At 40.7% G+C, this 26,908-nt stretch overlaps 1 protein-coding gene across 1 annotated transcript in view; it reads right to left on the bottom strand.

Annotated features, from left to right (window-relative positions):
* LOC109931112 (Ral GTPase activating protein catalytic subunit alpha 2) overlaps positions 1 to 26,908 on the bottom strand; it is a 313,895-nt gene that overhangs the window by 185,153 nt on the left and 101,834 nt on the right. Inside the window, exon 14 of the mRNA XM_048600914.1 lies at positions 11,283 to 11,441. Within this exon, the coding sequence (XP_048456871.1) occupies positions 11,283 to 11,441 (159 nt within the window). The remainder of the gene's footprint in view (positions 1 to 11,282; positions 11,442 to 26,908) is intronic.

The raw sequence follows: 26,908 nt of genomic DNA, 5'->3' as shown, positions 1-26,908 counted from the left end.
TCATGTTCTAGGCATTTCATCAGGAAGAGGAATTCACTTGAGTTTGTTCTCTCTATGCCTTTTTTGCCTGTCATGCCTTTCCAAAGGTTTACATCTCTCCCAATTCTGGCACTGAAATCACCAAGGAGAATCAACTTGACTCTCTTGGGGATGCAGGACAACAATTGGTCGAGGCTAGTATATACTGTCTGGTCTGCTGCTTCCAGGGTAGGGCAGTGGTGGTGACAACCATGATGTCCAGTTTCAACAGGGTAAGCTGTGGAGTCACGAGGCACTCACTCACCCCATAGGAGGAATTGTTTGAGACGTCCAACCGATTTGTTTCTCATGGCAAAGACCCTGGTGGCTTGCCACCTTTGCTGTTTAAGTTGGCCTTCCCCTGCCAGTCGTGTCTTGCTCAGGGTGGCGTTGTCAATTTTGTATCACTGGGGTTGCTGGGTTATGACAGCGAGACGACGTTTAGGTTTGTCATTGTTGAGGTTGTCCATAAGGGTCCTGATGCTCCAGATTACATAATTCTTTTGGGTGGGTGGAAGATGTCAGTAAGTGGATTCTTTTAACATGGGGTGCTTGTTGAACACCAACCACACATAATTCCAGCAGACCGAGATCCAGACCCAATGGCTGGGAAAATCCAACACAATTGGAGTCCAGGTTATGTTGTTGGCCAGGGGTCTATCACTCATCTTCCACTAATCATTATCAATTGCTACCACAGTGGAGTAGCAGGTGAAGCCCATAGTGGTGACCAGCAACGTCTGTGTTGGAGAGGTGTCAGAAAATGAGTACATTGAGCCTGTACTCGTTGGAATTCAGAAAAATGAGAGGTGACCTTACTGAAGCAGAAGGCCTAGATGACTACAGAATGTGCAAGGGAAACTTAAAAAGGAAGTTAGGCGAACAAAAAGGGGCACGAGACAATGATGGCAGGTAAACTCAAGGAAAATCTAAGTTATTTTACAAGTCATTAGCTTAAAAGGAGAACTAGGGAAAGCGTAGGTACACTTTTGGACTGTTGTGGTAGTTTGTTCATGGGGCCAGAAGATGTAGATAGGGCTCTGAATGAATACTGTGTGTTGGTGTTTACTAGTGAGAGTGACAATATGGGTACAGAAATCAGGGAGAAGAAGTGTGATATATTTGAAGAAATCAGGAGACAGTGGGGTTCCGAGTGATCTGGCAGGCTTAACAGTAGATAAATCTCCAAGACCAGACGAAATGTAGCACAGGCTATTGAGTGAGGCAAGGGAGGAAATTGCAGGAATTCTGGCAAGAATTTTCAATTCCTCTCTGACCACAGGGGAGATGGCAGAGGACTAAAGACAATCAATGTAGTACTGCTATTCAAGAAGGGACAAGGGGCAAACCAGGAAACTACAGGACAGTCAGCCTAACTTCAGTAGTGGGGAAACTTTGGAAGCAATTCTGAGGAAGAAAATTAATCAGCATTTGGCAAGGCATGGATTAATCAACAATAGTCAGTATGGTTTTCTTCAGGGGTCATGCCTGACCAACTTGACTGAATTTTTCTGAGGTGACCAGGTGTGTCGATTAGGGCAATGCATTCGACCTAGTATATTTGGACAGCAAAGTTTTTGATAAGGTCCCACATGGGCCAGTGACAGCAGAAATAACAGCCCATAAGATTCAAGGAAATTTGGCAAATTGGATTCAGAATTGCCTCTGTGGCAGAATGCAGAGTGTGATGGTCAAGGGGTGTTAACGTGACTGGAAGCTTGTATCCAGTAGGATTCTGCAGTGATCAGTGTCAGGGCCTTTGTTGTTTTGTGGAAAAAAATAGATGATTTAGGCTTGAATGCTGGAGGGTCCATCAGTGAGTTCATGGATGATAAAAAATTGGGGAAGTGGTAAACAGTGAGGACGATAACCTTAGATTACAGGAGGAGATAGCTGGGCTGATTAGTGGCGATGGAATACATGAAGAACGGTAAGACACTGGGAAGCACAGAGAATTAGAGGGACCTTGGTGTGCATGTCAGGTAGATGGACAGCTGGATAATGTGGTTAAGGAGGCTTATAGGTAATTTCCTTTCATTAGCTAGGGTGCAGAGTTTAAGAACAGAGTCATTTATGCTGGAACTGTATAAAAAGTTGGTTTGGCTACACGAGAGTACTGTGCACTGTTCTGGAATCTACATTATAGGAGGGACATGACAGCACTGAGAAGAGTGCACAGAAGATTTATCAGGATGTCACCTGGGCTGGAGAGATTTAGTTATGAAGAGAGATTAAATAAACTGGAGTTGTTTTCCTTAGACCACAGGAGACTGAGTGAGACATGTTTTAGATGTATAAAATTATAAGGGCACAGGGCAGCATAGTGGCTCAGTGGTTAGCATTGCTGCCTCACAGTGCCGAGGACCCGGGTTTGCTTCCAGCCTTGGGTGACTGTCTGCGTGGAGTTTGCACATTTTCCCCGTGTCTGTGTGGGGATCCACTGGGTGCTCCGGTTTCCTCCCACAGTCCAAAGATGTGCAAGTTAGGTGGATTAGCCATGCTAAATTATCCAGTGTTCAGGGATGCGTAGGTTAGGTGCGCTAGCCTTAGGAAATGCTGAGTTACAGGGAAAGGGTAGAGAATGAGTCTGTGTAGGACGGTCTTCAGAGCGCTGGTGTGGACTAGTTGGGCTGAATGGTTTGTTTCCACACTGTGGGGATTCTATAAAAACAAATTCTATAGCTAGAGGAGACAGGAATGAACCTTTCTCCTTGGTGGACCAATCAATGACCAGGGGACATGAATTTAAATTAAGGGACAAGAAGTTTGAAGGGATGTGAGGAAATTTTTTTATGCAGAGGGTGGTGGGAATCTGGAACTCACTACCTGTAAGGGTGGTTGAGGCAGAAACCTTCACAACATGTAAAAAGTATTTAAATGTACACTTGCAAAGCTGAAGCACTCAAGCCTATGGGCCAAGTGGGAGAAAATGGGATTAGAATTGTTAGGTGCTTGTTTGACTGGCACAGATGCAATAGGTCGAGGGGACCTATCCTGTAGATCTCTGTGACTCTCCGAAACTTGTAAGTTTCTTAGAGGCTTAATGAGAGGTGTGTTCACATGTGAAGAATCTGGGACCAAAGGGCATAATCGCAGAGTAAGGGGTTTAAGACAGAGATGATGAATTTCTTTTCTCTGAGGATAGTGAATCTGTGGAATTCCTTTTAGAGGGGTTAATGACCTAATTTAGGTCATTAACAGTATTTAAAGCTAAGATTGACAGACTTCTAATTGTTAACAATATCAATGGATATGACAGAAATGCAGGAAAGTGGAGTTGATCAAAACGGATTAGGATCAGCCATAATCTGATTGAATGGTGGAGCAGACTCAATGGGCCAAAATCAGAGTAGGTTTCCTTGCCCATGTTTGACTTGACAACATGAAACATATTGGCATCTGGAGTCAATTTTCAGGACTACCAAGGAAACTCCCTCCCAGCTGTATATCATGTGCCACAACCTCTGGTGGGTCTGCCCTACAAATTGGGCAGCACATACTCAGGGATGGTGATGGGGGTGTCTGGACAGTCCTTTTCACAGAATCACACCTAACAGAGGATGTCAGGCTATGCTCAATGTCTGTGGGACAGCTTTCTCCATTCTGGATGTTGGAGGGAAGGACTTTGGAGGGTCAACAGGGCCACATATGCCATTGTCATTTCTGGTGCTTTGGTAGAACTGGCTAGTTTATCCAGCTTCATTCCTTTTCTTAGATAATGCAGTGGTTTAATAAAACTGAGTGGTTTGCTGGGTATTTAAGAGTCAACCACATTGCTGTGGATCTGGAATCACACAGAGCAGATGAGGAGGGCAGATTCTCCTTCTCTAAAGGAGATGAATATGGACATAATGCGTAAAAAACCTAAATACTCACTTAAATGTAGAGTAAATGTAGAGCTAGACACAGCTGGAGGAACAGGGTCTAAACAGTCTGCCATCAACAGAACTAAAAGGCTGTTCTTGGAAGATATGATTGTAGAGGTAAGGTGATAAATCATAGGATACAATTTATAGATGAGAGATCTAAATTCAGTATTTTAAATTTTGTGCATCAGGAATGGTAAGCAAGAAGCGCATTGAAGACATAACAGGGTACAGACTGAGAAATTTTGTTTGCATTGGGATTACTGAAGATGACAACCAGAAGAAAAACTGATATAAGTCAGTCTACAGTTGACAAGGATATTGTTAAAGGTGGTGAGGCATAGTTGGGATTGAGGCTGGTATTGTTGTAATCTTGGTGATGAACTGAAAGTGTAATGTGAAGATCAGAACCTGTTCAAATAGGCTACTGCTGTTTGCATCTTGATTTAGCCTGGATGAACAACAGAAAAAATTATTGACATTTTGGCGTGGGCCAAAATTGATGACTTCAGTTTCTTGGATACAGCGAAGTCAAATGATATCTCATCCACAACTGACTGTCAAGATAAACAATTTGACAACAGAAAAGTGTTGAGTGCAGTAGTGTAGAAGGACACCAGTGCTTCTTCAGCACACACTTCAAGGATGATCTTCTAAGAAAGGATGAATTCTGCAAATGTCAAAATATATAGTGAATAGCATGATGTGAAGAGGTGGCTTTTGTATTGTGAAGTTACAGTTGCTGGAAATGTATTGACTGAATGAGGACAGATAGAAAAGAAACAACAGAAGGGCAGCCTTATTGAACTGGACCATGGAGAGACAGTGGCAGTGGTTAAAGTGGTCAGCTACGTTGAACTCTGCAGAGATGTTAAGGAAAATAGACAGGAATAATGTACAACCTCCACAGCATAAGAATTGAAAATTAGACCCAAACATAATTTGCATGTTTAGCTGTATAGCTATCATCTTACAATTCAAGTTAAAAAAAATCTAACTGCTATACAAAACAGCCTTGGAATGAGAAATTGGGTGAAATAAAAGACAATATCTGAGGCAATAGGCTCAAGTGAGCTGTAACGAGCATATTTTCCACAATTGCATACTATTCATTTTATTTGGTATGAATGGGTTGGTTCATTCAAACAACTGTAAATGTTCTGATGCCTTACTACAATTGAATTTAATCTTGTCATACGGTTATACAACTGCCGCCTTTATTTACACTATTACAAAATGTACATTCCCAACACTGACTAAGTGTCAGCAGGGCAGAAAGCAGGATTTGAAGATGAGCCATTCTGGACTTGAAATATTAACTCTGTCCATAGATGTAGCAAGACCTGCTGAGTTTTTTGAGCACTTTCTGTCGTTGTTCCTGATCGGATTCACATTGGGGATCTGGGGCATACAGGCAAGAAGCTCCAGGAAACTGATACATTCAAGGACTTGACAAAGAAACAGGAGATTAAGGGGCAAGAACTTGAAGAGAAATGTTAGCTCAAGCACGAGCTTTTTTGTGAAGGGCCCAATTGCACTAATTAAGAAAGAAAGGAGAAAGCCTTTGTTTGAGCAAAGAAAGCATTTAAATATGTAGAATGGTTCATAGCCCAGAAAGGTATGCAAGTAATCGGTATTGAAGGAACAGAAAGTGATGTACTTGAAGAAAAAGAAAGGGTTGAATTAAAAAAATGTCACCCTAATTTTCAAAGCCCTCAACAACCTTATCCTTGCTATTGTAACTTTCTCCAGGTCTGTAACCCTTTGCGATCTCTGCACTCATCCAGTTCTGGCCTTCTATCCATTTCCTGTTTTATACATTCCACCATTAGCAGATACACAGGTCTTAAGTTGTTAAATTTATTAAAACCTATGCGCCTGTATCTTTCTTTCTTAAACCTAACCCCTTGTTCTTAAACCTAACTTTTTGTCCAAGCTTTTAGCTATCTGCCCTAATAATACCTTAAGTGGCTCGATGCCAAATTTTGTCTGATGACACTCTTCTGAAGTGCCTTGAGTTTTTTTTAATCTACTAGAAGTGCTATGAAGTTTAAAGAGATACTTTGAAGAGAAAACACAGAGTGGGAAAATGCAAGGAGGAAGCAGATACCAAACTACCTTTGGTATCGAGGATATGTAAGGCTTGAAGGGTGGCGAGGAGCTTGCGTGGAGAAGTTGGTATTTGCTGTTGAGTAAGTTGTGCCGATGGCCTCGCTAACCAGTGGTGCATCAATGTGCATGTATTTTGTACTGGTCTTCTGAAAGCATACAATCACAAAGTAGTATCATACAGAAGGTGGTCATTTGACCCATTGAGTCTCACAGCTCTTTTACAAATTAATCCAAATAGTTCCAATCCCCTGTTGTTTCTTCATATCGTTGAATATTTTTCCCCAAGTCTTAACTAATTTTGTGTTGAAGTCTGTTATTGAATCTGCATTCATAACCTAATCAGACAGTACATCGCAAATCCTAACCATGTCACAAAATGATGTTTTTCCTCGTATTGTCTCAAGTTCTTTTGTCTGTCATTTTTAATCCTTGCTTTCAGATTGGCAGAACTTTCAGCAATAAGAAATGGAACACATCCAGTATGATGCAAAGTACTTGAAAATTCAGAACTTTTGCTCCCATTCAACATAGTTAAATACTTGGGGCAAAATCTCGTGCCCTCCTGTGGCACGTTTGGTTAAAGAGGAGCATTTAATTGGGTGCTTGGGCGGCAGGTGGAGACTACTCCAGTTAAGTCCATGTGGAAAGGCTTACCATTGGCAAATTAATGTCTACTCAAGAGTATTAACCCAGTTGTGTGGTTTGCCACATGGGTTGCACTACAGCAAATACACGTGTACTCTCAGGTGAGGTTCCTTGTTCGAAGACAGGTGGTGCCTGATCAAAGGCTGCCTATATTCGGCGTGGGGGATGGTGCTCACTGAACGCTGGCCTGATACTCCCCTCATCCCAAATCTGCTTTCACTTATCTGTATCTGGGTTTCTCTTCAATCTCAGGTCTTAGGTAGATGTAGGACCAACAGCAGCCCAGCAGCCACAGCCTCCCCGGTGGCACTGCTGAATACAGATGAGATACTAGCCCCTGAGAGGGTTTGTGTTTTATATTTGTACACTCTAACATTGTTCTGTATAGCTATTTCTATTTAATTTCTAAAAGAACATAAAATATTAAATTGTTCGAATATAATTTTGGTCTTCTGGTCCAGGGTAAATGTAACACCAACTTACATTTACCTGTAGTTTAGATCACTGAAGATTAGATGAGTTTGATGCTTTGGATGCATGAGGATATTTCAGAAAGTGCAGAATACATACATTCTAACAAATAAGAAAAATCCTCAGGGGCGGACTTGCCATTCAGGCTTAACTCAAATTTAGTATCGAAGTCAAAGAATAGACATATTGTTGTGTAAAGATAAGTGTCAGCTCAGAAGGTTGGACAGAAAATAAAATAAGCAAGGAATTACCGTAAGATTAATAAGGAGGAAAACATTCAAGTGTGAGAAATCTAGTCAAAACAAAAACAGATAGGAAAAGTTTCTTCAGATATTTAAATAAGAAGAAAGTAACAAGTATTGGCCCTATAGAAAATGAGTCTGAGGAATTAATAATGGAGGATAAAGAGATGGTCACTGGAGAGTGACATTGGTAACATGCAAGAAATAGTTGTAAATCAGGAGTGGAAAGGGATAAACTCAAGAAAATTACAATTACCAGGGAGATAGTGCTGAATAAATTGTTAGAACTGACAGTTGACAAGTCCCCAGGTCCTGATGGTCATTCTCGATGAAGAAACTAGTAACGTAGTTGATGCGTTAGTTTTAATTTTCCAAAGCTCATTGGATTCAGGATCGAGGATCGGAAAATACTGTGGCTGCAAAAGCTGGTCATTTTTTGAGGTTTTTCAGTATTGGAGCTGACTTCCTTAAATTCTTGGAGTAGTAATTACTATTTTATAAGACCACCCCCCATCTCTTCCTCTGCTACATCGATGACTGTATCGGCGCTGCCTCATGCTCCCACAAGGAGGTTGAACAGTTCATCAACTTTACTAACACCTTTCAACCCAACCTCAAGTTCACCTGGGCTATCTCTGATACCTCTCTGTCTCCATTTCTGGTGACCGCCTCAAAACCGATATCTATTTCAGGCCCACAGACTCCCACAGCTACCTAGAATACACCTCCTCTCACCCACCTTCCTGCAAGAATGCAATCCCCTCCTCCCAATTCCATCGCCTCCGCTCCCAAGATGGGGCGTTCCACTCCCGAACATCCCAGATGTCCTCTTATTTCAAGGACAGCAACTTCCCTCCTTCAGTGGTTGAAAACGCTCTCGACCGCATCTCTTGCGTTTCCCGCACCTCTGCCCTCAAATCCCCTCCCCGCAACAAAAACAAAGACAGAATCCCCCCTTGTCCTCACGTATCACCCCACTAACCTCCGGATTAACGTATCATTCTCTACCACTTCCGCCACCTGCAATCTGACCCCGCAACCAAGGATACATTTCCCTCCCCACTCCTGTCTGCCTTCCATAGGGACTGTGCTCTCCGCAACTCCCTTATCTGCTCCACACTCCCCACTAGCCCTGGCACCTTTCCCTGCAACCGCAGGAAGTGCTACACCTGCCCCTCGACCTCCCCCTCACCTCCATCCAAGGAACCAAATAAACTTCCCACATCAGACAGAGGTTCACCTGCACATCTGCTGCTCCCGATGTGGCCTCCTCTTCCTTGGTTAGACCAAACGGAGGCTTGGAGACCGCTTTGTAGAGTGCTTGTGCTCTGTTCGTGACAAATGACAACACCTTCCAGACGCAAACTACTTCAACTCCCCCTCCCACTCCCTGAGTGACATGTCCATCCTGGGCCTCCTCCAGTGACACAATGATGCCACCTGGAAACTGGAGGAGCAGCACCTCATATTCCGCCTTGGGAGTCCATAACCCAATGGTCTCAATGTGGACTTTACTAGTTTCAAAATCTCCCCACCCCCGGCCTCATCCCATGACCAACCTCCCTCTCATCCCTGCCTCCTTGACCTGACACAACCTGTCCATCTTCTTTCCCGCCTATCATCTCCTCTCAACTCACTGATCAATCCCCACCACTGTCTACATGCACTCACCTATCACCATCCCACCTACCTTCCCCGGCGCCACCTCTCCCCTCTCTCCTTATTTGAGTTCCCTTCCCCCGCCCCATTTCTGAAGAAGGGTCCCGACCCCAAAAGTCAACTTTCCTGCTCCTGGTCTGCTGTGTTCCTCCAGCTCCACACTGTTATCTCTGACTCCAGCATCAGCAGTTCTTACTATAACATTCTATCAGCTTTCCTAATTACTTACTGCACCTAGTACTAATCTTTTGCAATTAATGCACTGGCACACCCAAATCTCAACACAGTGGGCCAGGCAGTATCAGAGGAGCAGGAATGTTGACGTTTCAGGTAGGGACCCTGCTTAAGAAATGAGAGAGGGGGAAAGGAGCTCAGAAATAAAGGGAGAGAGGAGGGCTGGGGCTGGGGAAGTTAGGTGGGATGGTGATAGGGGAATGCAGGTAGGCAGTGGTGGGGATTGGTCAGTAAGGTGGGAGGAGTGGATAGCTGGGAGAGAAAATAGACAGGCTGTGTCAGGTCAAGGAGATGGGGATGAGAGGGAGGGTTGGTCATAGGATGAGGCCGGGGATAGGGAGATTTTGAAACTGGTAAAGTCCACATTTAGGCCATTGGGCTGTAGGCTCCCAAGGTGGAATATGAGGAGCTGCTCCTCCAGTTTCCAGGTGGCATCATTGTGACACTGGAGCAGGCCCAGGATGGACATGTCACCCAGGGAATGGGAGGGGTTATTGTTTATTGCGAACAGAGTGCAGGTGCTCTACAAAGCGGTCTCCGAGCCTTCCCTTGGTCTCACCGACGCAGAGGAGGCCACATCGGGAGCAGCTGATGCAATAGACCACATTGACGGATGTGCAAATGAACCTCTCTCTGATGTGAAAGGTTTGTTTGGTGCCTTGATGCAGGTGAGGGGGAATGTTATGTTTTATTGAGAGGGTAATTGAATGCAAGGGTAGGGAGTTTCTGCTTCAGTCATACAAGGCATTGGTGAGACCGCATCTCGGAGTACTCTGTGCAGTACTGGACACTGTTCTTATGGAAGCATGTTAATGCATTAGAAGCAGTTCAGAGAAGGTTTACTACACTAACATCTGGAATGAGCAGATTGTCTTAGAAGGAAAGACGAAACAGGCTAGGCCTGTATCCTCTGGAGTATAGAAGACTCAAGAAGCAACTTAATTGAAAGAGTATCCTAAGGGGTGGATGTGGAAAGGATGCTTCCTCTTGTGGGCGAAACGAGAACTAGGGTCATAGTTTAAAAATAAGGTCCATTTAAGGTCAAGATGAGGATTGTTTTTTCTGAGGGTTGAGTGTGTTTGGAATTCTGTTCCTTAAAAGAAAGTGGATACAGAACCTTTAAACATTTTTAAGACAGAGGTAAATAGATTCTTTATCATCAAGATGGAAAAAGATAATCTGGAATACACAGGAATGTGAATTTGAGATTAAAATCAGATCAGTTATGATCTTATTGAATGGCTGAACAGGCTCAAAAGGCAGCGTGGCCTACTCTAGATCCTTGTCCACACGCAGTTTTAACAGGCAGATTAACAGTTGCAGCTCCCAAATCATAAAGTACACTCCTGGGAAATGAATTTTTTGAAAGATAAATTAATACACCACATTTCTGAAATGACATTCAATCATTATGGTAGTGGCTCTCTCCTGAATGGAGAGCTAAGACAGTTTTAGTTACATACGCAGTTGGGAAACAAAAGTACTTTAATTGGAACAATAATTAAGAGTAGATCTGACCAGCTTTGAATCACTTTGACAAAGTTTTTTCATTGGATAGTGTGTCAGTAAACAGAAGGCATAAATTTGTGTTCACTGCCAGAAGAACAAAGGGATGTGCTGGGAATTTTTTTTTTTAAATTTCAGGGCTACTGGGACGTAGCTTCTGTGAAATGGTGGACGCAGCATTCTTTACAGTTCTGAAACCTAAGCAATCAGACACTTGAACAAGAAGAACGTAATATGGTACAGGACCAAAAAAAAGAGAAAAGGGACTCAGTGAATAGCTGTCAGAGCTGGTACAGGTGCAGTGGGCTGAATGGTTTCTTTCCACATGAAATATTATCATCTTTCAAGGACAACGGCTATTGATTCTGTGCCAACCCTTGTTTTGGGCTGCAATGCACTACCAAACTTTTCTTTTAAATTAATCAGAAAACTTCCTGCCAGGACTGTCTGATCATTTAATGGGAGCTAAAAGAACCATATTGCACAATATACGCCAACCTTCAATAAATCACAGTGAACTTATACTTACTTCTGGCTTTTTTAAAATCTGAATGTAGAACATGCAGTTTTTCATTGGATAAATGATGATCAAGACATCACCGAAATCTGTAGGAATGATGCCCCTGCGGTAGTCCCTTGTGTGCTCAGACCAGATGATGTGAACTTCGTCATTTCCCAGATGACGGAGCTGAAATGATAAATTGGTTCTTGATTAATTGTGGTGTAATTATCAGGACTTCATTATGAGGTCAACGTCCACAAATTTAATTAATTTGCCTCAATGGTCATAATTTTCACAGTGAAAATCTTTTCCAATTAGTTTGCCTCAAACATGTAGTTTGATACATTTATAAATAATGACAAATTCTACAATATTTATAAGAATGCTTCTGCACATGAATATTTATTCTTTAATTACCTAATATAACTTGGGAATGGTTAAATTCAGAGTATACAATGGATCAAATAGTATTTTGATAATATTCAGGCTAGATGATGCGTTAAATATTGGAACAAATATCAATTAGAACTGACAAAAGTTAAATTCAGCTTAAATACACTATTTCATAATAACTATTTATAAATTAATTCCAATGAAAATAAAAAACATGTTTTTAATATCCCCCTTTAACAGTGTGTTTGATGTCAATTGTAATGGCTTTAATTTGGTTACACTATGGCTATGAGCACCCAGAAAAGATGGAATCTGCATATTATCTGGATTGGGTCTGTGGTTCAAAATAGATCACAAGTTTGAATTACTATTCTTCACTGAAGCCTTACTATATGGGAATAATATGCATGCTTATAGATAAGCTACTGAAAATGCAAGCTCTCATGCTTTATTCCTTACAAAAGAAAATGCACCAACAAATGGTTCGCAAAGAAACCAAGCTGTTTCATCTGACTATTATTTAGTTTAAAGCTAGTAGATGAGCAGGTAAGCTACAGACATTTCTGTTCAGAGAAATGAATTAATTTGTTAACTTGATTACTGGACTTTGAGGAGAAAGAGCAAATTGGCTTGGACTGCTGAAACTACAAGGTGGCAACAGTAATTTCAGAGGAGGTATCTGATGCTGGTATTGAGTGAGTGCTCAGTGCTCAAAGCTCACCTGATAAAAGAAATGATTGACTGGAGCCTGTTCCCAGTTCAACGGTTATTAGTCTTGCTACAAGGGTGGAGATTGTTGGAAAGCTCAATTTAGCCTGATGAAGAAAATTTGTATCACACACCAGTCCTGAGCAAAAGCATAACGGGGTCCTGTGACAGAATTTAATTCTGTTTACTGCTCTATAACAGATTCTGTAAGTTACATGCATAACAATAAGATTTATTCATGTGCTTTTATTTGCATTTTGCTGTTGATAGGTTAATTTCTGAATAAACCCTATTCGTGACTGCAGCCTGAAAGTGTTATATGGCTATCAGTTGGAGAAAATTAGAATAAAGGTAACAATGTGGTCCATGATCCCAAATTACTTTCTGCATAAGGTCAAAAATATTTGGATTGTACCCAATTAGCAATTTAACATAGCAATTCAGTGATGTCTGGATTCTGTTTTTGACTGACATGAACATTTTATTATGCAAACCCTCAAAAAAGCCTGTGTTGACCTTTTGCGTAAACATGCAAATTCTGGCATTGGCAGTAAGCTTATTTCCAGGAGCAACAGCAACAAAATAACGATATTGCACAAGTTCAGAAGGGATTCAGAAAAATTTACAAGGATGTTTCTAGGATTGGAGGGATTGAGCTATTGCAAGAAGATAAATAGGATGGGGCTTGGAGGTTGAGGGGTGAACTTAGAGATTTATAGAATCATGAGGGGCATGAACAGGGTAATAGCTAAAGTCTTGTTCCTGTGGTAGGGGAGTCCAAAACTAGAGGGCATAGGCTTAAGGTGAGGGGGGAAAGATTTAAATGGGACCCGAGGGGCAACTTTTTCACACAAAAAGGGTGGTGCGTGTATGGAATGAGCTGCCAAACGAAATGGTGGTACAATTTCAGCATTTAAAACGCATCTGGATGGGTACATAAAGAGCAAGTGTTTAGAGGGATATCAGCCATATGCTGGCCAATTAGATCAGTTTAGGATATCTGGTCAGCATGAACAAGAGATCAGAGAAGTAGAGTTATACAGCACTGAATCAAAATATCAATGTTGATTTAATCACGATATTCAATGTATCATTCAACCATTTTGTTTCTTTCTCTTCCATTATTTAATTGTTCTATTACTGATTAAGGTGATACATACTGGGGTATAAATCCACAAGAAGCAGATTCCGAGTATCTAGTGGCTTTTCACAATACATGGAATTTATGGATCTTTATACATCTATGGATTTTAAACAAATGCAGCATCTGAACTGCTGCTTCACTGTCATCAGCTATTCAGTCACTCAATTTCTTCCTCTTAATACAGGAAATAGACGTAGGGCTTCAATTACCTTTTAATCTCATCATTCACTTACCTTGTGCTGACCTGATGCAAAACAAATCCTGATTTTCCTTTGTGAATAATAATGTATGATACTAACAGCTAAGACCAAGAAACACTTGATCCTGTTGTCCTAAGAAAAAAATCAAGTCCTTGTTTAATTAGATGTGTGCCACACAACCCACTTACTCATCTGAATTGTAGCTTCAGTTGTTTAGCAGGCTGTAAGTTAGGTGGCTAGCACACCACTGATGACACTGGTCAAGGCACTGCGCCCAACAGCCTGACCTCCCTCATGTTAATTGCATTATAGAGCCAGCTGGCTCAAGAATGGATTCGTCAATTTGATTGAAAAATTCCTGCTGTCAAGTCGGCATGGTGGCCCTTTTACTCACAGACTCTGAAACTTGATCACCCCCTTTGTTTGTGTGACAGTATGCTCTTACTCAAAAACTGAGTTTTATTTGTAAATTAACTAAGAAACTTCCTGGAAGAATAGCACTGCCTGTAGACTGATAATGTGTGCCTTTCATTCAGCTCCACTCTTACTGTAACCCTGCCAATTTGTTTTCCTGCTCCAGTCCTGCCTCAGGCTAAAACAGCCTTGTAAGACATAAGTGCAATTACAGTTCGTGGAGCCAAATGAATTGTACAAATCCAATAGCACAGCTCTGTCACAGCTTGCAACCCCTGTTGCTGCTAAAAATCCAATCTAACAAAGCTAACAAATTTCCACTGTAAGAGCACAGGGTTCAGCATGAGGTTGGAGGCACACAAGAAAAAGGAGAGCTTACCACGACTAAACATTTTTTGATAAGCTAAATCATCTCAGCAGTCTTTGTAGCTCATTTTTTTAAACCATTTGCTGTGATTTGGTGAGGTAGAGTCAGAGGACTGTAGCATGCTGATGCACAAATTGATTTTCACTTTAGTATATGTTCTGATAAAAAGTTTACCATAATGATGCCAGATGTTGCAGTTCCATGAAATGTAGAAACACATCCTTCTTAAGTCAATTAGGTAAAGCCATTATGACATTCTACTCATGAAATTTTGGTTGCAATTACCTTTATTCAGGCAATGTATATAAATGAATTCAACCAAATCTTACTGTATAAAACTACTTTCACTTCATTACTACTGGCCTTTTGAATTTATTCACACATTTTCACTTAAATTATGGTTAATCACATTTCTGAGGTGAAATTTTACCAATGTAGTCACTATTCATTCACCTGGGAGATCTTTCCAAACATACATTAACACTCTTAAAATTCAAGTCCACTTAGTCAAACCACATGCAAATAACAATAGGATTTCCCTCAAATTTCTAAAAGTGATTTTCTTTTGAATCATGCAATCAAGAAGCCTTCACAGTTCACCTTTACAAGAAAACTGTAAAAATATTATGGTTACAGAAATAAAATTGCCCCAAAAAAATGAACAATCACTATCTCAATGAAACAAGAAACAATGCCAACATGTACCTCTCTCGTCATTCACGAGGCAGACCTTTAGATGGGATTTCAATAGATGTGACTGTCCTTGCCATCAGATAGGAGAGTTGTAGGAAATATCGAATTCAGAGAGACAACAGCAGGTGGGTCTGAGCGATTTTCAATACAGGACATGTCGCAAGCATCAGCCTGTTGCTCATAATAATTATGGGACCTCAGAGAATAAACCTATATACTCAAATTTCTGCCAATGAGAATTTGTTTGGGGTGTTAGTCAGTGAAGTAAATTCTGTATGATTATAGTTTCTTATTAAAAACAGACTTTTTCACTGTATTGTCGTCAGATTACACAGCACAGAATGAGGCCATTGAGCCCCGCTCAATGTCTGTGCTGGATCTCTGAAGGAGCAATTCATGAAGTGCAATGCCCCTGCCCTTTCCCTATTGCACTGAATTCCTTTTCCCTCTTCAAACAAAGCTCCAATTCTTTTTTCAAAGCTTCAATTGAATTTGCCTCAACCACACGCTTATGCACTGTATTCCAAAGAAATGGCAGATATAATGAGTAAACATTCTGCTTCTATTTTCACTGCAAAGGATATAAAAACACCCAGTAATACTTGCAAATCATGAGGATAAAGGAAGAGAGGAACTTGATGAAATTATAATCACAAGAAAGTGGTACTCAGCAAGCTAATGGAACTGCGGGTTAATGAGTCTCTTGGTCCTTATGAGCTTTATCCTAGGCTGTTAAAAGAGGAGGCTAGCAAAGTAATAGCTGCGCCGGTGTTAATTTTCCAAAACTTGTTAGGTTTAGCCAAGTTTCTATTAGATGGGAAACTAGCAAACATAACCCCCTCTATTCAAGGAAGGCAGAAAACAGGAACGCAAAGAGAGTCCACAATTTACAAATATCTGACTTACGAACACTCATATTTACAAATGCTATCCCATACAGGGGTTAAAGTTCCAACATATAAACATTTCCTCTTTCTAACTTCTTATTTTACATTATTCCGCATTGTGTTCCGACTTGTGAACGGACTCAAGACAGAACCCATTTGCAACCTGGAAACTGCCTGTATAGGTAGTTAGCTTGACATCTGTTTTGGGGAAGGAGTTAGGGACATTCTTGAGGAGGATATAACTGGGCACTTGGAAAAACAGTAACTGGGATCAGTCAGCATGGTTTTGTTTTGAAAGGGAAGTTGTTTTTAACCAATTTATTTGGATTCTTTAGAAACATAGAAAGTAGAAGTAGACAACCATTCAGGTCTTCAAGCTTCCTCTGCTATTCAGTCTGATCATCCAGCTCAGTATTGTTTTGGCTTTCTCTCCATATTCTTTGATCCCTTTAGCTCCAAAAACTACGACCTTTGGAGACGCAACATGTGCTGTGGATAAAGGGGAGCTTATGAAGCAGCTAGGGCAATGATTGCCAGACCCTTTGCTGAGATATTTAGCCACAGGTGAGGTGCCGTAAGACTGGAGGTTGGCTTACATGGTGCCACTATTTAAGAAAGGTGGTAAGGAAAAGCAAGGGGACTATTGACTGGTGAGCCTGACATCAGTGGTGCCAAGTTATTGGAGGTATTTCTGAGGGACAGGATTTACATGTATTTGGAAGGGCAAGGACCGATTACGGATAGTCAATATGGCTTTGTGCGTGGGAAATCATGTCTCACCAACTTGAAGTGTCGAAGAGGACTGATGAAGGCAGAGCTGTGGACATTGTCTATATGGACTTCAGTAAGGCATTCAACAAGATTCTGTGTGGTAGGCTGGTTAACAAGGTTAGATCACACGGAATACAGGGAAAACTAGCCATTTGGGTACAAAATTGGCTCAAAGGTAGGAGACAGAGGGTGGTGGTGGAGGGTTGCTTTTTGGACTGTAGGCCTGCGACCAATGGTGTGCTGGGTTCAGTGCTTTTTGTCGTTTATATAAATGATCTGGATGTGAATACAAGAGGTTGTGGATTGTAAATTTGCAGATGGCACCAAAATTGGAGTTGCAGTTGACTGTGAGGAAAATTGCCTCGGAGTACAACGACATCTTGATCAGATTGGCTGATGGGTGGCAGATGGAGTTTAATCTAGATAAATGTGAGGTGCTACATTTTGGTACAACAAATCAGGGCAGGGCTTATACACTTACTAAGGTCCTGGGCAGTGTTGCCGAACAAAGAGACCTTAGGTGCAGGTTCATTGTTCCTTGAAAGTGGAGTCACAGGTAGACAGAGTAGCGAAGGTGGTGTTTGGTATGCTTGCCTTCATTGGTTAGTGCATTAAATACAGGAGCTGGGAGGTCATGTACAGAACATTGGTTAAGCCACTTTTGGAATACTGCATTCAGTTCTGGTCTCCTTGCTATAGTAAAGATGATGTTAAATTTGAGAAGACGCGGAAAAGATTTACAAGGATGCTGTTGGGGTCGGAGGTTTTGAGGCTGGGGCTATTTTCCCTGGAGCATTGGAGGCTGAGTGGTGACCTTATAGTTTTAGAAAATCATAAGGGGCATGGATAGGGTGAAAAGTCAAGGTCCTTTTCCCCAGGGTAAGGGAGTCCAAAACTGGAAGGCATAGGTTTAAGGTGAGAGGGGAAAAATTTAAAAGGGTCTTAAGGGGCAACTTTTACACACAGAACGTGGTATTTGTGTGGAATGAGCTGCCAGAGGAAGTGGTGGAGGCTGGTACAATTACAACATTTAGAAGGCATCTTTGATGGGTACAAGAATAGGAAGAGTTTAGAGGGATATGGGCCAAATGCTGGCAAATGGGACTGGATTAGATTAGGATATTTGGTCAGCATGGACAAGTTGGATTGGAGGGTCTATTTCCATGCTGTACATCTCTATGACTCTATGTCCTGTAAGAGGATTTCCAGAAGGAATTTGATTAAGTTTCACATAAAATGTTACGGTGGAAAATAGAAGCTCGTGATATGAGGGGTAAAATGTTAACTTGTATAGAAGTTGGCTGGCTGGGAAGAAAAGACTATGCATAGATGCGTCTTTGTCTGATTGGCAGGATTCCAATAGGTATCTGTGCTGCGGCATCAACATGTTACGACATATATCAATACACGATTGCATGGTCACCAGATCTGCAAATGCCACAAAGTAGCAAACTCAAGTAGCAAAATGAGTTGTGACAATGACATTGCTTATCTAGATTGTCCTGCATCCTTGTCAAGTGATTGAGCAAAAATCTAGCAGATGGAGTATAAGGTGGAAAAATGTGAAGTTCTTCACTATGGCAGGAAAAATAAAAGAAAAATCAGAAAACAGAATGACTGCAATAGCGTACGCAATTTTGGTCTCCTTATTGAAGAAAAAATGTAAGTGCATTGGAGGTGGTTCAGAGGAGGTTTACAGGGTGGTACTTGGAATAAGTGGGTTATCTTATGAGGAATGGTGGACAGGCTGGACTTGTTTTCACTCGAGTTTAGAAGAGCAAGAGCTGATTTGATTGAAGTTATAAGATACTCTACGGTCTTGACAAGATGGCTGTGGAAAGGATGTTTACTTTCATTGGAGAGTTCAGAACTAAGGGATATTGTTAGGGGTCATTCTGTTAGGTCATAGATGAGAAGAAATGTTTCTGTCAGAGGGTTGAGAGATTTTGGAACTTTCTGCCTCAAAAGGGTGTGGTGATTGAGTATTTTAAAGCAGAGGCAGATGCACTCTTGCACTGGGCAAAGGAATCAAAGGCTATTGAAGGAAGGGAATGTGACTTAGAAAAAATCTCAATCAGCCATGCCCTTATTGAATAGTGGAGCAGGTTTGAAAGGCCAAATGGCTTGCTTCTGCCCCAAATTTGCATATTCATACAAACTCCTCCACTTCTGACATGTTAATGATGTTAATGAAAGGAATGTCATTGATGAAACAACTGATGATGATTGGGCCTCGGGTATTACCCTGAGGAACTCCTGTAGTGATGTCTTGGAGCTGAGATGATGGACCTTCAACAACCACAACCATCTTCTTTTATGTTAGGTACGACTCCAATTTTCCTAGAGCTCCTTGATGCTCACTTGGTCAAATGCCATCTTGATGCTAAGGGCAGTCACTCTCACTGCACTTCTGGAGTTCAATTCGTTTTACCATGTTTGGACCAAAGTTGTGATGAGGTTGGGAGTTAAGTGGCACTGGTAGAACCCAAATTGAGTGCAAGTGTCAGGTTATTCCTTTGCAAATGCTGCTTCATTGTACTGTCAATGACTCATTCCATCACTCTGCTAATTGAAAGTAGACTGATAGGTTGGCAATTAGTCAGGATGGATTTGTCCTGCTTTCTGTGCAAATGACATTTCTGGACAATTTTCCACATTGTTGGGTAGATGCCAGTGTTGTGGCTGTTCCAGTACAACCACAACATGCTTGCACTGTAGTCCTAATTTAGACATCATTACTGCATAACTACACTCAACCTAATTCCTTACCGTATCTTCCACTACTACCCTCTATCATTTCCAATATTCTTTTCATCTTTGTATTCCTCTCTATTCCCCACCAAGTTGGTTTGAATCCTGCACAATAACACTAATAAATTGTCCCACAACGAAATTGGTCCTGGCTGTTTAGGTGAAATGCATCTGGTTTGTACAGATTTCAGTGTCCCAGAAATTTAAAGTGCTCTCCCTCCCTCCTGCCATATGTCTTCAGCCACACATTCATCTTGATTATAATCTGGAAAAGAACTAGGGGTAGAAGACGGTACTGTGGCACCAGGTAAAACTGTAGACGTGATGGGGCAAATTATCTCCTCCTGTGCTTGAACAATTTTGTAATCAAGTCCATCCTCTTACTTCTAAAGCCACTCATACGTAGTACCAAGGGTATTCCACAGATGACTAAATTTAAGGTTCTGTTTTCTACCGAGCTTCCTAAATTCTCTCTCCAGGATTAACACTTCCCTTTCTATACATGTTGTTGGTACCCATGTAGACCGTAACCACTGCCTATGGCATAGGGTAAGTAAAATCCAAGAGTTAAGTGCATGGCTTAGAGATTAATACGGCAGGAATGGGTTTCAGTTCATGGGGCACTGGCACTTTACTGGGGTAAATGCTAGGACCATGTCCAGGCTAATCAAGTAACTATGGATATAGAGAGAGCTGTATGGATATAGAGAGTTTTAAACTCGAGGATGAGTAGGTTTCTGAAGAGGTGATAGAGGCTTACAAAGTAAAAGTATGCGGCAGCTTTGCAGGAAAGCTATTTAGGCAATGATATCAAGAGTGGCACAGGAAGGAACAGGGTATACAAACACAAAAACTGCAGCAAATAGAGTCAAAGGCGGGGAAACTTGTAAATGGCAAATTAACAGCTTTTAACTTAAAATACGTGCAGCATTCAGAACAATGTAAATGACTTAACAGCAAATATTGAGGTAAACGGGCATATCTCATAGCTGTTATGGGGAATGGTTACAAGGGATCAAAGCTGGGAAGTAAATATTCAGAAGCATGTGCCTTTTCAAAAGAACAGGCAGGAAGAAAGGAAAGGGTGATGTCATAACTTTGTGACAAGATGAAATAAGTACATCAAAAAATGAACTTGGTTTGGAATACATAGAGTTCGACGGGTGGAAGTAAGAAACAATGATAGAAGAGGGGCACTGGTGGGAGTAGTCTATAGATCCCCTAACGATACATATACTGTACGACAAAGAACAAATCAGGAGATAGTGAGGACATGTAAAAAAGACAGCATATTAATCTTGGGTAACTTTAGTCTACTGTTGACTGGGAACATCAAATCAACAGAGGTGGCCATGAGGAAAAATTCATAGAGTGTATTCAGGACAGTTTCTTTGAACAATATGTTGTGGATCTAACGAGGGACGAGGCAATTTTGGATCTGATGTGTAATGATGCAGGTTTAATAAATGATCTCAGGCTAAAATATTCCTGAAGAAACAGTGAACACAACATGTACAACTTAGCATTCAGTTTGAGAGGAAGAAACTTGGATCGGAAACAATTATGTTAAACTTAAGGATAATAACAAAGGAATGAGGGTAGAATTGACTGGAACAGATTATGAATGGAATTTAGCAGAGAAGACAACAGTAGACATTTTAGTAAATCATTCATAATTTACAATAAAGATATGTCCTAGCGAGGAGGTAGAATTCTAGGAAGGGGATAGATCAACCATGGTTGACAAAGAAAGAAAAAACGTACACTCACCTTGGGTCCCCTCAACTGCAGTCACATGTTCCTGTCCTGAGCATAGACTAAATGTGAATTAACTAATTTGAAGGGTGTGAGAATCTCCTGCAGCATCATGTTCAGGTAACCTTCCCCACTCTGACGTAGCACAACGTCTGCAGCTTTAATTCCAGCTTTTCAACTCAGCCCTGAAGGTTGTTACGGATGTGTTCAGTTTGGAGCACCTTAGTGTCTGTTAGCTTCCATATGCTGTAACAGCAACACTTCACCCAAATGGCCATCCACTCACTAATATCCCTGCTCTTTAACTTATTTTGTTATTTTACACTGGTATCAGTCTTATATCTAACAAGATATTTTTAAGGAAAAGAAACTAAATTAAAGACCATTTCTTTATTTTAAAGACTAGAAATATTTACCAAATTTGCTTCTTGAAAGAATGCCAATAAATTGGTTAAACAAGGCCTGATTACCTCAAACTTTTCTAAAGATCTGAACATCTTTAATAATAGCTTTTAACATTTTTCATATGACAGATGTTAAGCTAATTAGCCTGTCATTTCCTGCTTTCTGTTTCTCTCTCATTTTGAATGAAAGCTACACTTTCTAGTTTTCAAGTGCATGGAACCTTCCCCAAATCTAGGGAGTTTTGTAAATTTAAAAATATCACATCAACTATCTCAGCATCTGGCAGCATAGTGGAGGGAGAAACAGAATTAACATTGAGTCCAGCAACCTTTCAAAACAGTTTTGAAGAGTCGTCGCTGGACTCAAAACTGAATACAGCCCAGTCCACCATGCAAACCAGCCTTCCATCCATTGACTCCGCCTATACATCCTGCTGCCTCGGGAAAGCAACCAATATCATCAAAGACCCCTCCCACCCCGGTTACACTCTCTTCTACCCTCTTGTGTCGGGAAGAAGAGATAGAAGTTTTTATGTTCGTATGAATAGTTTCAAGAACAGCTTTTTCCCCCACTGTTGTTAGACTTCTGAATGGACCTCTCAAATTTTTAAATTTAATGTTGATTTTGTTCCCTATGCACCTTCTTTGCAGCTATAACATCGTATCCTTTGCTCTGTTCTATTACCCTAATGCACTTTGTATGGTATGATCTGACTGGACTGCATGTAAAACAAATCTTTTCATTGTACCTAGGTACATGTGCTAATAATAAATAAATCAAATGTAAATCTTGTTTCCTTCTCCACAGTTGCTGCCAGATCTGTTGAGTTTCTCCAGTAATTTATTTTTATTTCAGATTTCCAGCATCTGCCATTTGTTGTTTTATTTTATCTTACATCAACAAGCTCATGAACCATTTGTTAACACCCTAGAAAGAAGGCCATCAGATCTTGTGGACTTCCAAACTTCCAGTTCCGACAATTGACTCAGTATAACCGACCTGGTCATTGAAATTTACTCAAGTTCCACCCTCCCTTGTTGATTTGCAGCTATTTCTGGGATTTTATTGGTCTCTTCTAAAGCAACGACCATAGCACCTTAAGATATAGGCCCACCAAATCTGCTCTGCAATTTGATCATGGCTGTTAGGTTTCTCAAACCCACTCTCCTGCCTTCTTCCCTTAACCTTCGATTACCTTACTAATCAAGAATTGATCTGTCTCTGTTTTAAATACACTCAATAACTTGGCTTCCACAGTCTTCAGTGGCAATGAGTTCCACAGATTCACCACCCTCTGGCTGAAGAAATTCCTTGGATCTCAGTCCTAATGTGTCTGAGGTTGTGTCCTCTGGTCCTAGTCTCTCCAGCCAATGGAAAAATCTTATCCGCTTCCCCTCTATCCAGGCTTCTCAGTATTCTGCAAATTTCAATTAGATCCTCATCTTTCTAAACTAGATCTCGTACAGACCTACAGTCCTTGGCCGCTCCTCATATTACTGGTCCTTCATCCCTGGGATCATTCTTGTAAACTCCTCTGGACCCCATCCAAAGCCAGCACATCCTTCGTTGAATATAGGAAAACTGCTCACAATATTCTAAATACAATCTGCCTAGAGCCTTACACATCCTCAGCAATGCACTCCCACTCTTGCATTCTAGCTCTCTCAAAATTAATGCTAACTTTGTATTTGCCATCTTAACTGCTAATCGAACTTACATGCTAATCTTAAGAGAATTCTGAATGAGAACTCCCAAGTCCTGTTGTGCTACAGATTTCTGAAGTCTTTCCCCAATTGGGAAAGTCTACGTTTCTATTCTTCTTACCAAAGTGCATAACCTCGCACTTTCCCACATGGTATTCCATCTGTCACTTCTTTGACCACTCTTATGTCCAAGGCCTTCAGCAGTCTCGACTCCTCAACACTACCTATCCCTCCACCTCATCTGAAAAATTAGCCACAATGCCCTCATGTCCCTCATCCAGATCGCTGATGTACAATGTAAATAGTTGTACTCCAACACTGATCTTTGCAGAACCCCACTACTCACTGTCTGTGATCTTGAAAAAGACCCCTTTGTCCCCATTCTCTGCCTTCTGCCAGTCAGCCAATTCTCTACCTATGCCAACTATTTACTTAAATGCCTATTGTTGTTTTTTCTGAACTCCATTCACTATCTTTTCAAGTCAATTTTGCCTTTATACCTATTTAAGTTTAGCACAATGGTTTCTGATCAAAGTTTCTTCTTCTCAAATTGAATGCTAAACTAGTCACTGCTTTCTTAGGGGTCTTTTACTTTGAGGTCATTTATTAAACCTGCATCATTACACATCACTGATCCAAAATATCCGAAACCCCAAGTTGGATCCACAACATATTGCTCTGAGAAACAGTCCTGAATACATTCTATGAATTCTTCCTTGTGGCTACCTATGCCAATTTGATGTTTCCAATCGATGAGAAGATTAATGTCACCCAGGATCAACATGCAGAATTTATCTGCCATCCTTCTGTTATCCATTAATAATTCCCATACTGACTTTCTATAAGACCACACATTTTGTTAACTCTTTTACCTTTTGAATATCTTTAGAAACTCTATTTCTCACGAGCTTTCTCTTACATTTTATTTTTTTTCTCCTTATAAAACTTTCTAGTCACTTTGCTTTTTTAAAAATATTTTGTTCAAAATTCTAACCTGCCACTCATCTTTGCATCATCGAAGCTGGAAATGTCAAGTACCCTTTGACATTTAGTTTCAATTTATGTCCTACAATGAGGTCTCTAATGCCTTATAGATCATGTATTTTTTTTTGTACCATTAGTTACCAGTTTTCTTTTAACTGCTGCACGTGTTCTATATAGAGTCTTCAGTTTCTTGAGGTGCAGACTGTTAATTCAGAGTCCCAGATAACGTTCTGGGGACCAGGGTTCGAATTCCACCATGGCAGATGGTGGAATTTGAATTCAACATATATCTAGAATGAAGAATCTAGCGGTGACTGTGAATCCATTGTCGATTGTCGGAAAAACCCACCTGGTTCACTAATGTCCTTGAGGGAAGGAAGCTGCCATCCTTACCTGGTCTGGCCTACATGTAATTCCAGACCCACAGCAATATGGTTGACTCTAAACTGCCCTCTGGGCTATTAGGGATGGGCAATAAATGTCACCTAGCCAGCGATGCCCTCATCCCATGAATGAATAAGGAAGAAGTTTTGCCCCTTTTATTATGTTTGCAACTCTTAGTTAATCATGGTGGGTCTTCGCCTTGGAATTTTTCTCTCTCATTGTAATGTTTATTCTTACTGTCTTCTGAAATGTCCCTTAAATGTCTGCCACTGCACCTCTACTGATTTATTTCTTAACCAAATTTGCCAGTTCATTTTAGCTAGCTCTGCTTTCTTGCCCTTACAATTGTCCTTATTTAAGCTTACAATTCAGGGTATTGAACCCAGTCTTCTCGCCATCAAATTGAATGCAAAACTCAATCAGATTATGGTCATTTTACCTAGGGGGGCACTCAGTACAAGGTTATGAATTAATCCTGAGGTATTACAGAATACCAGGTCTAGACCTGCTCTCTAGATGGCTCCAGAATACATTGTTCTAAGAAAGTATCCTGAAAATATTCTGCTAACTTGCCATCTAGGATATTTTGTCTAACTGATTTTTCCAGTCTTGATGTAGATGAACATGTTCTACGATTTTTGCCACATCTTTCTGATAAGCTCTTACTATTTCTTCATTTTACCACATCCTACCATGTGGTTATCGTTAGGGTGGCTCTACACTACTTCCACAAGAGACTTCTTGCCTTGATTGTTTCTCATCTCTACTCAAATCACTTTTACATCACACTTTCCAGAGCTTAGGTCATTCCATTCTATTGTGTTATTACCATCATTAATTAACAGAGCTCCCCTTCCACCTTTTTCTAGTTCCTGCCATTCCAAAATATCATGTATTCTTTGACATGTATCCTACAGCCACATATCTGTAATGGCCAACAGATTATTCATATTTACTTCTTTTGCACTACCAGTTATTTGTTTGTTTTAAATACTATGCACATTCAAATAGAAGATTCAGCTTTGTCCTTTTATTACTTTTAAAACGTCTTCCCTAATCCACTGATTTGCTCTTCGATATGTACACATTATGCCTTCCTAGTTCTTGATCCTCAATAATACCCCAGATAATGATCCCAGAAGATACAGAGAGCCACAAGGTTTCCATGACTTTGTTTGAGACTTTACTATAGCTTGTTCAACATTTTGAAGATTTAAGTCGGAGAAAGTTTCAAGCTAGACTTCTGGTTGATCCAATAAATTGCTTAGGCATATTGCTTGACACCCCCATTAACGAGATATGATAACACTTATTGGAAACAATTGAGGATGACAGATTGAAACAAATTCTCAGAGATTGTGTTGCAAGAATTCAGACAAAATTGTTCTCTCTTCTCAATGTTCAGATGGATTTTGTTAATTGAAGAATTGAGCAAAAGAGACCAAGTACAAATCTGTTCTGTCTTAAGCTCACATTTAAGAATCAAAACTTTCATTCACAAATGAACACCAAGTTTCAACAAAACTAGTGAGAAACAAAAGGTAAGAAGTCTTTCTCGATTCATATGCGTGATTACATTTTGTACAGATCGTGTTGATTTTTGATGTTACAGGAAGAATATTTTTGCCTTAAAACTTTTCTGATTTCATTGCTTAATATAAATTGTTGAATTCCCTCTGATACTCAACACTGAAGTAATACATTAATCAGTTTGAGCATTTTAGGGATATGCAAAATAAATGCTCCACACTGGAGCCTAAAAAGAGAGGATCAAGAACTAGGCACTAAGAAGACCATAAGATAGAGGAGCAAATTAGGCCAAGTCTGCTCCACCAGTCAACCGTGGCCGATATGTTTCTCAAGCCCATTCTCCGAACTTGTCTCTGCAATTTTTGCTCCCCTTACTAACCAAGAATCTATCGATCTCTTCTTAAAGACACTCAATGACTTGGTCTCCACAAACTTCTGCGGCAATTAGTACCAAAGATTCACCACCCACTGGCTGAAGAAATTCTTCCTCATTTCAGTTCTAAAGGATCATCTGTTCACTCTGAGGCTGTGCCTTCATGTCCTAGTCTCTGCTACTAGTGGAAA

The sequence above is a fragment of the Rhincodon typus genome, chromosome 9 (genome assembly GCF_021869965.1).
Source record: "Rhincodon typus isolate 14 chromosome 9, sRhiTyp1.1, whole genome shotgun sequence".
NCBI lineage: Eukaryota > Metazoa > Chordata > Chondrichthyes > Orectolobiformes > Rhincodontidae > Rhincodon > Rhincodon typus.
This window is presented reverse-complemented; position numbering and strand designations above follow the sequence as displayed.